The 15,215-nt window shown below is 41.0% G+C and overlaps 1 protein-coding gene across 1 annotated transcript in view; it reads left to right on the top strand.

Annotated features, from left to right (window-relative positions):
* Positions 1-14,215, top strand: part of YEATS2 (YEATS domain containing 2) — a 50,374-nt gene extending 36,159 nt beyond the window's left edge. The window contains exons 20-30 of the mRNA XM_075715945.1: positions 48-246; positions 3,219-3,350; positions 3,625-3,723; positions 4,770-4,881; positions 6,050-6,123; positions 7,747-7,826; positions 8,801-9,002; positions 10,361-10,587; positions 11,472-11,546; positions 12,986-13,059; positions 13,904-14,215. Of these exons, the coding sequence (XP_075572060.1) occupies positions 48-246; positions 3,219-3,350; positions 3,625-3,723; positions 4,770-4,881; positions 6,050-6,123; positions 7,747-7,826; positions 8,801-9,002; positions 10,361-10,587; positions 11,472-11,546; positions 12,986-13,059; positions 13,904-14,012 (1,383 nt within the window). The 3' untranslated portion in view covers positions 14,013-14,215. The remainder of the gene's footprint in view (positions 1-47; positions 247-3,218; positions 3,351-3,624; positions 3,724-4,769; positions 4,882-6,049; positions 6,124-7,746; positions 7,827-8,800; positions 9,003-10,360; positions 10,588-11,471; positions 11,547-12,985; positions 13,060-13,903) is intronic.
* The last annotated feature ends 1,000 nt before the right edge of the window (positions 14,216-15,215 follow it).

The following is a 15,215-nucleotide window of genomic DNA, read 5'->3' as shown; positions in this document are numbered from 1 at the left end:
ATGACATGAAAAGGAATTTGTTACCCCTCTCTGCCTCTTTTATGCAGCAAATAGATAATGCGGGTTCCAGTTCATCATCTTCTGGAGCTCCTACAGGGAAGACATCTGGACAGCAACACCAAATCTGTGTAAGCCAGAGCCAGTCTACTTCATCAGTAGTGAATAAGACTGCTACTTCTACTGTTGTAAGTGTTGCGTCTCTGGTGACTACACCAACGCCTGTGACTGGAAAAGCTGCTGTATCAGGTATTAAACTCCCTTCATGCCGTTCCTATAGAAAGTTAGAATCCAGGTGTGAGTTCTCTAGATATCTTCACTGTAAATGGAAGAACATAGTCACCTGCATTTGTGAATGTGTAAAAGCCAAGTCATGCTTTCTAAAGCATACCTTATTAGCATAACTTTTGGCTTAGCCAAAGAGATGTGTAAATAATTTGACATTCTATCACATGAGTGCATTCGCTGTATCTGTTACAAATAACAGTGCAAGTTGCCCATTGGTATTGGGGAGGGATTTTAGTTTTCATGCCAGGTTCTTATTAAAAGATGCATTCTGCCTGTTGAAGAGCACAGTGTGCCACTTAATGCTGAAACTATCAAGGTATTGGCGATACTACAGACTTGGATTAGTTTGTGAAAGTGAAACTCCACTAAAGTCGGAGAAGCTGCATGAGCAGAATTTGGCTTCAAGGCTTTGCATCTGCTCTGTTTGGCTTGGAAAAGAAAGGGATGTTGATTAGGGGGAACTGAAGGCTTTGAAGTCAAAATCCATTAAGTACAGTGAGGTAGATTGGATCTGGAATGTTTCAAGTTAATAAAGAAGAGGTAATAAAGATGGACTGCCCTTATGTAGAGGATATTTTTCCTTATTTAGTTTTATTGTCCTCCAGTATCTTTTGTATCATGGAGAGCAAATATAGCAGGTTTAATTTGAGTATTATGGGTTAAAATAAGAAATTTTCATTTTGACTCCTAATTTACCTGCTGGCATGTTCTGTTCATTTGAACTGACTTCTTACTAAGTGGAAACAGAGTACAAATACCGAAAAGAGAAAGTAAGTGACACTGAGCCCATCTGACAGTGTCTTTTTAAAGCAGTTCTTCTTGTTTCCTACGCACAGTCTTCCAGACTCTTCCTTTTTTCATGACTGTGTTTCACAGAGCTTGAAAGTAAGTAACAGAGTCTGTTAAGACCACCACAATTCTGCAATAAGCAGTTGAGTATTTTCCTCTTTGCGAACAAAGCAGCAGGGTTGGTTGTTTTTTTTTTTTTAAGGAAATATGCCATTCTAAACTTTCAGATTGAGACTGCCATTTAGGTATGAGAGTATCATCTAGATTTCTTTTTTTGTAACCTGAGGCACTGACTTCATCATGAATCCCAGAAGAAGTAGTTATTTTTAAGTTTTAAAAAAACCACCACAAAGCAAACAAACAAAACAAAACAAAACCCTTACAATTCTGGAGATTCATATTTTTAAAGGCAACTTTTTGAAAAGAGTCTCAGAATTTCCCATTGTTTTGCAACGAACAGTGTCTCCCACCCATCAGGCTTAATAGGGTTAGTTGAAAATGTCCCTTCTTACTTACCTTGCTGTTTGTGTCCCTTGCTGTGGTATCCTGGCACATCTGTGCATCACATACATGGGACATCCCCCAAGGCACACTTTTAAATGAGGCACTCTCTCAAAGTGTGGTAACTGTTCTGGGAAGAGACTTGTAAAGCCAAGAGTATTTAATTGCTTGCTGGAGACTGACTCTGTGCCTAAAGAGACCTTTGGTTCACCATTTAACATCCCCAGAAGAACTGCTGGAGGTCAGTGGATCAAAAGGAGCCAGCCACCACCACGGAGCTTGGCCATCCTGGGGCTGTGTGTTTGAGAAGGCTGGAGGTGGAAGAAAAGGTTTTGCTAAGATGTGTAGCAGTCAGATTTTTAATTCTAAAAATGTGGGCTTTTATTTGAATGAGTCTTAAATAGACTAAAATGTTTAAAAAATGAATAGGTAATACTAGGTTAGCCTTCTTGCCTGGTGGTGAAAGCCTAACCAACCAGTGCTATACATCTTCCAAACCAAGAGATATCTTCACCAGACCTTGTATGTCTAGTACTTGGAAGGCAGTTATGTTTTTTACATGAGAATAATAAATTGTGAGGAAAATGGAAATTTTATCTTGAAACAAATCGTGAGTATAAAATTACCATCGTGAAACTAAGAAATGTATTGTTGGCAATGTTATAAAATAGAAGCCTATTAAATTTCCAAAATCTGAATAAAAGCTAGGTATGGATTGAATACAGTTACACTGAAAGTAGCCAGTTTAGCAGTAGAAAGGACAGACATAGGCCCAAATCAGTGTTAGAGTGCTGGCTGTGGTAGCTTGAGGTGTCATCACTGTGGAGGAGAAAGCTGGTGGACAGGTGATGAGTGCTCCTCGCCCATGGCACTGTGGCACAGCTTGGAGTCGTGCTGGTTTCCACCAAAGTCACTGAGTGCTGCCATTGATAATGCTTTTAATATCTGAATGTCCTGCTTGTTCTTTTAGCCTTTATTAAAATCAGTGATTTCATTCAGTCCCCGCTTGAATATGCTTCATAGCTTGATTAGCCATCCTTATGGATGTATTCAGTGCATGTTACAGAAAGACACAGGACACTCAGTTTAAGTATGTCCTTCACCAGACTTGCTGCACAGCCTTGGGCTTGTCACTTAGTTAAAACATGGTTGATTGTGCTCTGCTGACTGCAGTGGATGCTGCTAAGCTGAATTGCAGAGGTGTGTGCGGCACTTGGGTACCTCAGTGAGAGTGGCCGTGTAAGTACAACAGAGCTGTCGGCCACTGGCTTCCCAGACCCTTGAGCACAAGGTCTTGTTCTGACAAGAGCGTTTTACTCTGTGCCGAGCCTGCTTCAGTTGAAGGCTTTGTGTTACATCAACTTCTACTTAAGGTGACTTACATAATTAGGAAACCTGCCTCACAAATATCAGTGCTGTGCAGCATGTAATACTGCGCACACTGTGGTGCAGCACTCCAGTATTTTAGCGATCATTTGTGTCAGTAAAAACTCGTCTGACACTTCACTGAACTGTGGCTTATTAAGAGGGTGGCAGTGCTAGCTTACATGCCATCTTGGTTCAGGCAGAAAGGGAGAGAAGTAGCTGGAGATAAACAAAATGGTGTGTTTTATTTAACATTTTGTCTTCCGTTCTTCTTGCAGGGTTGCTAAAAATCCACTCAAATCAGTCTAGTCCACAGCAGGCTGTTCTGACAGTTCCCAGCCAGCTTAAACAGCTCGGTGTAAACACAGCTTCTGGAGGTGTTCAGACAATACTCATGCCTATGAACAAAGGTAAAGGGCAGAGGAGGATGACAGATGGTGTTTGAAAATCCCCTTTGACACAGGGTAGCTCTTGGTCACTGGTGGCATACATGGTCCAAAGTTAGAGATAGAAGAAAATGTAGCAAGGAAATTCATCCCTAAACTTTGTGCTGCAAACACTGTGTTGCTTCTGAACATGGTTATTTGTCAAAGTGTGTGAAGTTTGATTTTTTTTTTTCCCTTTTCTTTGTTGTGTTTGGTTTGGTTTTGTTTTGTTTTGGTCTTTTTTGCTGTTCCTCTCCAGTGATACAGTCACTTTCTACCAGCAAAGTTTCAGCTGTTACAGCTGTCACAGCAGCAAGTACGGTTGTCCCTAGTCCCTCTGCAGCATCCATCACTAAAGGTAACAAGGAATTTCTCAGTAAGCCAAGTAGTAGAAACAAGCTGGTGCAGCTTTATGCAAGTGGCCTGACTATGAAAGTAGACCCTGAGACTGTGGGTTCCTTTATTTCCGTTGTTAGTAGGGTTTAAATCAAGTAAAAATAGCATCTGGGGACTAGGAAATTAACAGTGACTTCCCCCTCAACAAATCCGAAAGCATAGGCAAGCATAGAGAGAAACGAGGATGTTCTAGAAAGCTGCTATGAGTTCCTTAAACGTTCACTGTTTCAATCCATCATTGCAGAAATGCGTAGAGCAGCATGTATTTAATCACAGTTACTGCTGTCCTCAGAATAGTGACTATGGTGAAATGTACTGGAGAATGCTTTCCAGCAGCACTAGACGTAGACGGCATGCGTGTGTGTGCAGGCACACGCGCAGGGGAAAGATGTACGTACAGTACTTCCCAGAGTAATGCATAGGCCAGAGCTGAGATACTCAAAAGTCCAGTTCTTGCAGAACTGTCATGTGTCTCTCCCATCCCAGATGAATGACCAGACTGCCTGGCTGTTCTGAGTTGGGAAACTCTCTGTCTCTCCTGCTCCTGTCTCACCGGAGTTGTGTCCTAGATGTGAGAAAGTTCACTGATGTCAAAATCAGTGATGTCTTCAAAAAAAGTTCTCACTTTGAAATGTCACTTCTTGCTAAAACTGTTAGTACATTTCTATACAGCTCTTAGTTTACCGAAAGGCCAACGTACATTATCAGACAGGTCTATTCAGATCAGGCAGTAATATGCAGAATATCAGCAGTTGATTATGCAAATACAAATTTTCTAAGAAGGATAAGCATGTTGAGATTTGAGGGTGGGGGGACGTGACACATGTTCTGGTGGCTTGCTTTCAGCAGAATTGAAGGCTAGGTATTTTCATGCTTAACAATCAGAATGCAAACAACAAATTAAGTGATGTTATGTAAGACCATTAGTCTTACTGGAGTCTTGCAAGACATTTTTATCAAGCTGACTGGTACTTTTTGTCTCTTAAAATGTGTTCAATTTCTCTGAAGTTAAGATGGAGCCTGATTCAACGGGACAAAACTGCAGTTCTGTGGGTACCCAAGAAGGCCAAGCAGCAGTAAAAACAGAAGAGAGCTCCGAACTTGGGAATTACGTTATCAAGTAATTGTTGATTTCTCTATAAGGATTTCTGATCTTTGAAATACTGGGGGAAAGGAGGAGGTTCTAGGGATATGTGCAATATTTTCTTTGTAAATGGATTTGTATGCAGGGCTCATGAAAGGGGAAAAAAATTGTTTGAAGATTTTGCAGTTGTTTTGGGGTTTGCTAAAATCTCGAGCTACTAAAACTTCTTTATCGTTCACTGCGTGTATAATTCCCACTGCAATTGTGTGTCCTTAGTGAGGTCAAACTGCCCAGTGAAACACAGGTCAAAAAAGGGGCATCAGAAATAAGTAGAACTGTCTCTCTTCTTGCCTCTCTAGTCTTGTAAGGCTCATAGACTTCTGTAATTACTTAGTATGAGGGCTGCGTTGGTTCAGAATTGGAATTAAATAATAAAGATCATTGGAGTATTTGTTCACTGGATGCTGTGAAATCCAGTGCCTTGTTTGTGATGCTTGTTAGTGTTTTTTCACCAGAAATCAGTTTGCAGAATTTTCTCTGCATATTTCATTATAATGTGTAGGATGTTTTTCCTGCTCTTGATTCCTCCAGTGGCTGACTTTTCTGCCTCCATGTTTTGAAAAATTTTTTTATTCCAACATATCCCTGCAGACATCACCCTGATGGAGAGTATGTGTAGGAGACATGAATAAATCTTAAGTCACTACAGACTGGAAATTATCTTAGGTATAAAATAACTAATGGAAAATACAGTTCTTGCCAGTTAAATACAGTGTGGCTGGTTAAGTAAAATTTACCTAAACTCCTGCAAGTACAAAGCTTCCCGTGCAGTATCCCATGTTCCTATTGGGATAGCCTGCACTAATAGGTGTGTCTTATCCCTCAGGGAGCGTTGCAGATTGTGAGATGATGCAGGGATTTCTTCCAAGCCTGCCCAAAAAAGCCTGTCTTCAGTTTCTTCATCGTGACAAATGCAGCTTCAGATGTGGACACTTAAGCAAGTGTCCCAGCCTTTCCCAGCAAGGAAAGGCTATTTGAAATACCTTCTCCAGATATGGGCATAACAGTTTATCCTCATACTAGTATAATGTTATAATGCCTTGGGGCTAAGGACTTTAAACCATGCAGTGATTTTGAAAGCTTTTGCATCTGATTCATTGCTTTCAACAGTATTCTTCATTGTGATTCTTTTTATCCCTTGCAGCATAGAATATTTGGAGAACATCCAGCAGCTTTTAACAGCAATAGTGAAGAAGGTTCCATTAATTGCTGAAAAAAGTAAGTAGTAAATGAAAAGCCTTTGCTTTCTATTTTCAATGTATCAACAGAATGCCTTGCATACTCTGTAGCCACAAAAATTATTAAGAGGTGGAATGAAATTAAGCCATTCTCCAGGAGAGCTTCTAATGATGCTTAGAATGAGATTCTTCCAACAAAGCCAAGTATGTTGTCAGCAGTGTCCTGGTTTCGGCTGGGTAGAGTTAATTTTCTTCCTAGTAGCTGGCATAGTGCTGTGGTTTGGATTTACACACTGATGTTTTAGTTGTTGCTAAGTACTGCTTATGCTAGCCAAGCACTTTTCAGCTTCCCATGCTCTGCCAGGCGCACAAGAAACTGGGAGTGGGGGACAGCCAGAATAGTTGATCCAAACTTACCAAAGGGCTATTCCATACCATATGACGTCATGCTTAGTATATAAACTGGGGGGAGTTGGCTGGGGAGCTGCAGTTGCTGCTCAGGGACTGGCTGGGCGTCGGTCGGCAGGTGGTGAGCAATTGCATTGTGCATCACTTGCTTTGTATATTATTATTATATTGTTATTATTATAATTACTATTTTACTTTATTTCAATTATTAAACTGTTCTTGTCTCAACCCAGGAGTGTTTCTCACTCTCACTCCTCCGATTCTCTCCCCCATCCCATCGGGGTAGGGGAGTGAGCGAGTGGCTGCGTGGTGCTTAGTTGCTGGCTGGGGCTAAACCACGACAGCAGTTATTAACTTTCACCTGATTTTTGGTTAGAAATAGATTGTATTTCCTCACATAATGGCTGCAAGTAGGTCTTCTTTTCACTGGTTTGTCCTCAATAGATGTGCGCTTTTTTTTTTTTTTTTTTAATTTAATGCCAGGGTTTCAGAAATGCTTGCAAATATGATAACATAGCTCAGCATTGGAATGTGTTTGTTGTTGGGGGTTTGGGTTTGGTTTTTTTTTTTTAAACGAAAGGTGTTAGTTTGCAGAGAAATGTTTTAATCTTTTCTGGTACTTTATAATTGCATACCTCTTACTCATGTACATAGCTGAAAACGTGACAACTTTCTCTGGTAACTAATGCACTTTGAACAAGTGGCCCTGGAGACTGGGTAGAGCAGACCCTCTCAAGATAAGCACAGTGAGCAAAGTAGGAGTGGGTGGCACAGTAAAGCTTTCATTACACAGCTCTCTGGTATACAGTAGCATTCATGAATCCGTTGCTTAGGATTCATATCCCTTCCACATGTTTTTGCCAGGAAACCTTTTCACTGTTTCATTTTTATATTGCAGTTTGTTTGCAAAAAAAAATGTTTTGCAAAGGAAGAGACTTTGTCCAGTAAGACAGACTTACAGGTCTACATCATTACAGTTTTTGGGAGAAGAGGCTTAAAACAGCCCATAGCCACAGATGTCTGTATGTCCTGACCAAGACGGATGCTGATTTTGCATTCAAAAAACAAACTGTCTGCTACATGTATCTGTGCTGTGCTCTGCGAGAGCACAGCATTTGTAAAAATTACAGTCCTTGATCCTATGAGCATCAACCACATTTCCCTCTTGTTCTCCACTAAATAACTAAATAAAACCAGAATTTATCTTACTTCATATATTAAAATTTAATACTGGTTTTGGCTTTGTGTTTTCCAGGTGAAGATGCAAGCTCTTTTTGTGCCAGTTCAGTGGAACAGTATTACAGCTGGAATATTGGGAAGAGGAGGGCAGCTGAGGTAATCCTCTCCTCTGTGTTTCATAAGCAGTCATTAGGGACACAAGAAGGATTTCTGAAGTGTGGAACCTTCCTTGGTTTTGGCTGATTTGTTTTCTGAAGCAGTCTGTTGCATTTTAAATGGAAGCATTCCTTACTGCAAGACGCACTGATTTGTGTCCAGGTGGTGATCCAGTTTATTGTTCAGAGGCTTTCAAAAGCAGAAGGGACTCTAAAGGTCATTTTTCAGTTGGTTCAAAGTAAGATGTTTCTGAAGCATTTCCAAAATCAGAATTTTTGCAAGCTGTCTGGTTAACACTTTATCCTCATCACCCCTCTGTGGCATACTACAGTCATGGGAATTTTATCCAGCATACTCTGTCCATCTTTTCATGGGATTGTGTCTGATTTTGTAGGAAGAGAATTGAGAGATCTGACATAAGCAATGCTAGTGCTGAAATAGATTGTCAGTTCACTAAAGATAAGTATTTCAGTTAATCTGGACCTTTTTGTGTTGTGGTTGTTATATTTCCCCCTATTTCTTCATAGTTTTGTCATCTTGCTATGGAGTTTTTCGAGGAAGATGTTAAAACTGATTAGACCCCCTGCTGTTGCCGACTTAAATTATTAAAGAGTTCAACCAAAATTTTGAGCAGCATGTTTTGCTCTACTGGATCTCTTGCACTATGCCTTCTTAGGTGTTACCTGGGAGATGAGGCAGTTCAAGTCAAGACAAATATGTCTAGGCCCCTGTAAATGTGTGTCCCTTTCTATTGAGGTTTTGTTTGGATGAGAAAGCAGACTTTAAATGACCTGCCTGCAGCTGCCTAATCAGGATTAGGATCATCTTCCACATTTGTTTTTCCTTGTCATTCTGACTTCTGAGAAAATCGCATTCCTTTTGTTTTCCTTGCAACCTGGATTATTGTTCTGGGCCATAGTCTAGCCTTAGAAGTTTTAGCCAGTGCGATGAGCTTTCCCTTTGGTTTGTCACAGTGGCAACGAGCAATGACAGTGAGAAAGATCCTACAAGAAATCATAGAGAAGCACCCCAGGTTTCACAACATTACACCCCTGAAAACAAAGCATGTGGTGCACTGGTGTCGATGCCATGGCTACACTCCGCCTGACCCAGAGACCTTGCGAAACGATGAGGACTCTATTGAAGACGTGCTGACACAGATAGACAGTGAGCCAGGTGAGTATGAAGGGACAGAAAGCTCCTTTTTGCCAAAGATGCAGTTTGTTAAATGGCTCGAGACTGTATGCACACACATGTGCTGCTTCTTCAGGAGAAGGGGATTCTTTCTTACTTTGGTTTTTAACTTGATTCACTCTGGAATAACAGAAGTTGGAGATCTTAATGGCAAGCCTACAAGTGAGGCTGCCCCTTGTCCCTACCAGTCCTGATGTTCTCTGGGGCCTCTTGGGTTTTATTGTGCTTTGGGGCCTCTGGAGGCCCAGTGTAGATAAATCTTACGAGAGATGATTCTTGCCCCACAGTGTAATCATTTATAAATGGGCACACAGACAAAGCATAGGGAGTAATGACAGTTCTGCCCTTGGGTAAGCTTAGCCTCTGTTAGAAGACTTGCTGTGCAAACAGTATGAATGAGTTCAGGTACAAAAAAAACCCCAAAACTGGCAGTGGCAGTGTGGAGCTCAGTGGGTGTTAATTTACCTCCAAAAGTGAAGTGAATTGGCCTGTGTGAAGCTTCATGTTGTATTATTACTGCTGCTACATTATTGTACTAGGCATAGCTCTGGGATCTCCACAGTCCATGTTAGTATGTATTAAACATACATCTTTAATTTCATCCATTCTTCACAGTTAAGATCCTTTGTTTCACCTTCAGATAATCCCTTTCCCAAAGCTGTTTCTGTTCTGATCATACAGGGATTTAAGGCACTTCACAGAAGTGTATGTATTTGATTATTCTTTGCTAAGTCTGGCCCTGCATTGCAGTCGTTGAAGGTGGAAGGGAAACCTACATCCACCTTTTAATATGTGTATCTAAATAACTAGATTTGTGTTTGTCTTTGAAGAAAAGCATCTGTTCATGGTGTAGCTAGTAAAACCTTTAGTGAAAAGCTCATGTCGAGCATGAAGAGAAGAGGTTACCCTTTTGTAAAGTCTTCTGATTTTTCTTAAAAAGCATAATAATACTTGTCACAAAGATGATTTAGTGCTACATGGTGCCTACATAGTAAAAATTCTATTTCTCCAAGCAAGTTGAAGAGCATCAGACTGCTTTGCCAGTTGTCAAAAAACTTATGTGAGAATGTTTGCGAGACTCATATTGGCCTGGTTTTGTTTGAAATGCAGCCTTCATGATTGGTGTAGGGGCAGATGAGGGAGAGGACCATGAGTGTCATGAAGGTATGAGTAGAAGGCTCTCAGTGACTGTTTGCATTTCTGTTCATCCTTATGTTTGGTAGGAACTAGGAAAAAAAACTTCCAATTACCTTAATTTCTTGCCATATTTTGAGTGTGCATCTGTTTATAAACAGCTTTCTGTAATCTATCATGTATTTAATTGATTGCTTCTTTTTCAGAATGCCCTTCATCTTACAGCAGTGGTGAGGAGCTGTGCCGAAAACTAGAGGAACTACAGCAATTTCTAAAACGAGAACCAGAACACGAAGAGGAAGTAGATATTCTCAACTTTAGCGAGCCATTAAAAATAAACATTAAGAAAGAACAGGAGGAGAAACAAGAGGAGATGAAGTTCTACTTGGCTTCCTTGCCTGCATCAGAGTTTGTGAGGGACACTGCGGAGAAGGTAAATAAGTGAATCATAAAGCTAGCAAGAACTGCTGTTAAGCTAGTTGTGGTCTTACATTTATTTAGTTGCCCTTCTTTCATCTATATGGGCCTCTGGATGCTTTATGACAGTTTTGTGTAAATGCACTGAAGAAAAATTGGACCTTCTGACTCATGACACTCAGCTGGCCAGTGCTGGCAGGAGTAAGTGAAGCTTGCTTCAGAGAGGGGGGGTCTTCTCTCACAGCAGCTGGAAGAGAGGAGACTGACTCAGCTTATAGGAAAGAGTGCTTGCTGTTGTAGCAGCAGACACAGGAGCAGCAGCAGGGGTTTGCATGCAGAGGCTGTGGGAGAAAGAAAGGATCTCTGTCTCCACCTCAAATGCTGCCATCAAGGGACAAAACTTTGGTTCTTGCTACATAGGTGGCAAGGGCACAGGCATGATGAGAGTGTGACTGGGGGATGAAACACTCTTTTGATGTGGAACTTTTCTGCCAGGAGTACTGTTCAAAGTGGTTTCAGTTGCCATAGTTAGGTGCAGGGAAGATTATGAATAGATGGATTGAATGTATGTACAGTTTTAAAATGGAGCTTCCATTCTCAATCCAGAGATACCCAGTGCAGCCTGTTTTTTGTGTGGACTTTCTGAAACAAAAATTAAAACCTGCTTTTGTTTCTTTTGTGTTTTAGAGGCATTTCTGCAGGCTGTTCTAATGGTCAAGCTTCATTTTCTCCAATTTTTTTATTTAAATGAAGCCTGAGAGTTGTGCAGTGTCTGCTTGCTTGTTTTTTAACTACCTTTTGTAATAGATTGTTTCTGTTATCTCATTCTTAACTCATCAGTATCAAAACATAGGTTATGTTATTTGATGTATTAATTTTTTTCTCTCTCATATTTTATAGATAGGGATTTCTTTTCAGCCTGCTGAGGTACAAAAGAATGTTTATGCATCGGTAATAGAAGATATGATTTTAAAGGTAAGAAATTACTCACATTAAGAACTATTCTGTGACTGTATTAACCCAGTAATGTAGGAAAAAAAGATTTAATATCCTTATTAATATGCATTTATCAAATCAGGAGATGCAGAATCTGATGTTCATCTTTGCGCGTGTATAGAAAGATCTATAGCTGACTAAAGAGTGTCATATACTTCTGGGTGTGTCTCCAGCTTTCTAACTCATTTGTTAGCTTGGACACAGAGTAGTGATTTGCAGATTCTCGCCTCCAGCAAGATACTGACTCATTCTGTAACTTTGAAAGTACCCCTTACTTTGTCCTACCCTTCAGAATTCGGGGGGGGGAATCTGCCAGAGTTCTGTAAGACTTGATTATTTTATAAGAGGTTAGCTATTTTTTCCTAAATACTGTTCAGTTCCTTTCTGCCTGGGTTGTCTCTACTGGGAGACTGCTGAATTCCTGCTGACAGCAGCAATTCTGCCTTGTACAAGAAACCATTTATCATAATCAATTTTGGAAAAACAGAGACTGTTTCTTACCAAAGCTTTGAACAGCATGGAACTAAAGTTCTTGTGTTTGGACTGAAGGCTAACACAGATTATTTTTAGCAGTGCTCTGCTGTGTTTCAAGCCAAAGACAATTTTGGGGGTTGTTTATACAGACTACCGCTTATCAGAAGATCAGTTTTACAAAAGCTAATTAATTCCAGGTCACACATGCACATGCATGCACACTTCTGCTGTGCTTTCTGTTACTTATCATAGTTGAACTCAGATACAGATACATCCATTTGTAGACAGAGATTGTAACCATCAGATTGCTCCATTACAATTGTAGAGTTATGCCAGCTTTCCTGACTGAACGTCCCAGAAAACTCTGCTCTAGTCTTGATACAGGCACAGAAAGCCAAGATCCTTAATTAGCTTTTGATTGAACCTTGATTAAGCCAACTGTGTAGGACATACGGCTGCAGTCTGCTTGCTGTCCAGGCTGGGAGGTTTTTGTGAAAGTGTCTTGACATAGGCCTGGTGACCACAGGGAGTGGCTAACTAGCATATACCAGCTCCCAGGAGAATATCTGGGATCTGCCATGTACAAAACAAGCTCTGGTGTATGAGAGGCAGGGCCCTAAAATGGTCGTTGAGGCACAGGCTCTGGAACATTGGATCCACCCTGCTGTGCACACACTGCTGTGCAGGTCCAGATAGAAACCAGACTGGGTAGTTGCAGGCTGAGCTCTGTGCATCTATAGCTCACTTTCTTTCTGTTAAATATTCTCAGTTCTTAACTACTGTGCCAGTAAAACTCACTCGGGCATCTTGAACTGCCCCCTGCTGATCGAATACAGGATTGAAGTGAGACAGAATTTTAGCTGCTCTTCACTGATACTCGAGCAAATAGCATGTTCCTTTCCTCTGTTCATAATACTGTATCCTAATGTTGTCTTTTGTCACAGGCCACTGAACAGCTTATGAGTGATATCCTACGGCAAGCACTGGCTGTGGCATACCAGACAGCTCCTCACAACAGGTACAGCAGCTTGTTTCTGCTTAGACCACTTATGCCAGCACTAAGGGCTGAACAGCTTGAGGAATTTAGTCAGTTTAGCTCAGGCCATGTGAGTGAGGGAATTTATGAACTATATTCTGGGAAGATCCAAGCCTTAGGAGGGGGCTTGTCATCTCTTAGCTCCATAGTGGCAAAGGAGCGATAACACAGACAACATTAAAAACTGGGCAGGATTCTCTGGTGTTGCCATGCTCAAAGGCAGATGACCTGTTTCTACAGAGCCATGTTGGAAGAACCTTCTCACTCTTGTCCATCTCTGGTTACCATATAGATAACTTACCTATGGCCAGACAGAACTTAAACAACCTAAATAATCTCTTCTTTATTTTACTGATACACTCTTTTCTGGCTCAGATTAGGCCACATCTTGATTTCTGTTCAGCACCATGATTGGGATAGCTTGAAATTGGGGGGGGGAGGAACACCACTATGAGAAAATGCTTAGTTTAAATATTTACTTGTATGAAATATTTATATATTTATATAATATATATTAAACATATGTATATATGTTATATAGAAAAATATATACACATAGTCTGTGCTATAGCAGTTCAGGAATTAATACTTCACTTGGTTTTCCTGTCCCAGTGCCCAAGATGTTTCCCCCAGCCATCTGAGAGTGGCTTTTTTGTGCTGTGACATTTTAATGCTTTTCCTGTGTTGCTCTAACACCTGATCTTTTATCCTTTTTTTTGATTGATCTCTTTTCTTGCCCGCCTGTTAGTAAATTTATTGACTTGCTGCTTTATGGACACGTGTCTTTTTATGTATTACAATAGCATCTCTGATGCATTCCCTGCAGGACTCCAAGAGAGATCACAGTGATGAATATTCACAAAGCCATCTGTAGTATTCCTTTTCTTGACTTCCTCACAAACAAACATATGAAGATACTAAATGAGGAACAATGAAATAGAGCAGAGAAGATGCTACAGGAAAGGTGGATTTATGACTGAAGTTGGGTTGACAAATCCAGTATTTCTGTAGGATACTACTATATACATTTATAACATTGGGCTACTAGATTGTTACCTCCAATTAAAGATGCACCTTAATGCAACAAAATGATGCTCTGTTCCAAATCAAGTTGTTAAATGTCAGTGTTTACTTGGTAAGTGTATGTTCAGTGGCTGAACAAACATTGTCAGTTTGCATCACGTTGCTAGCTGTGAGAGACTCCACAGGCCTGGTCCCTCTGAGACAGCTGTATTGATGAGATTGAAATTTTTTTTTAAGAAAAGAAATTATGCTTTTTGATGCAGTCTGCATACAAGTTGATTTCCCGATGTAGTGGGCAGAACAGTTGCTTTGGCACTCTGAATATGAGAAAAGTCAAAGGCAGCTTTTAAAGGTGGGCCATTTGAGTAGATGGGTGGGTTGATTAGTTAGGTTTGGAAGTGGGGGAGCAGAAGGCTGATGGCTGCAACAAATTCTGCCAGTCCTGCTTGAGCATGATGTGTGTGACTGAGAACACAGCTGGCTAGGCTTATCATTACCTTATTCAGCTAAGTGTCACCTAACCAAATTCCTTGCCTCTCTAGAGGAGGTGTCAGATGTCACCTTTCATAGTCACCTCAGAAAGGGTAGACTGGCACATGCTCAGTCAAGATGAACAACCCGTGGTCAGGCTCAGTAAGATTTGGCTGACCACTTTCCTGCATGGGAAAGGAGAGAAGCAAGGACAGTGTTCAGTGTTTGTTTGGACTGGCTGAAACCCTTTGCTTGCTCAGCGAGTTCCTCCCCAGGCTGCCAGAAGATTTGGCATGTGCTGGAGGGCAGGTGACCAGCTGTGTTGTACAAGTCTTAATGTCTTGACAGCATTCACATAATGATCAGCTTGGACTGTGAAGTGCTGTGGGAGCAGCACCGCTTTGGCTTAAGTTCTGCTCAACACAGAGAGGCCTGATAGGATCAAAAAATCAGAGATTTGCTGCTTGTGGGGAGCTCCTCTGATGTCTTGCCTGCAGGAAGAAGTTCTGCTACTAACCTCAGCACTTACCTGTCTCAGGAACATCACTGCTGTAGGAGACATGTCTGCAGCCTGGCTATCAACACCTTGCTGAAGAAGGCTTCGCTGACAACATCCTGACCACCCTGCATCCACCAACCCTTTG

Source organism: Pelecanus crispus, chromosome 9 (assembly GCF_030463565.1).
Source record: "Pelecanus crispus isolate bPelCri1 chromosome 9, bPelCri1.pri, whole genome shotgun sequence".
Classification (NCBI taxonomy): domain Eukaryota; kingdom Metazoa; phylum Chordata; class Aves; order Pelecaniformes; family Pelecanidae; genus Pelecanus; species Pelecanus crispus.
The sequence above is the reverse complement of the archived record's forward strand: the minus strand, read 5'-3'. Positions and strand labels throughout refer to the sequence as shown.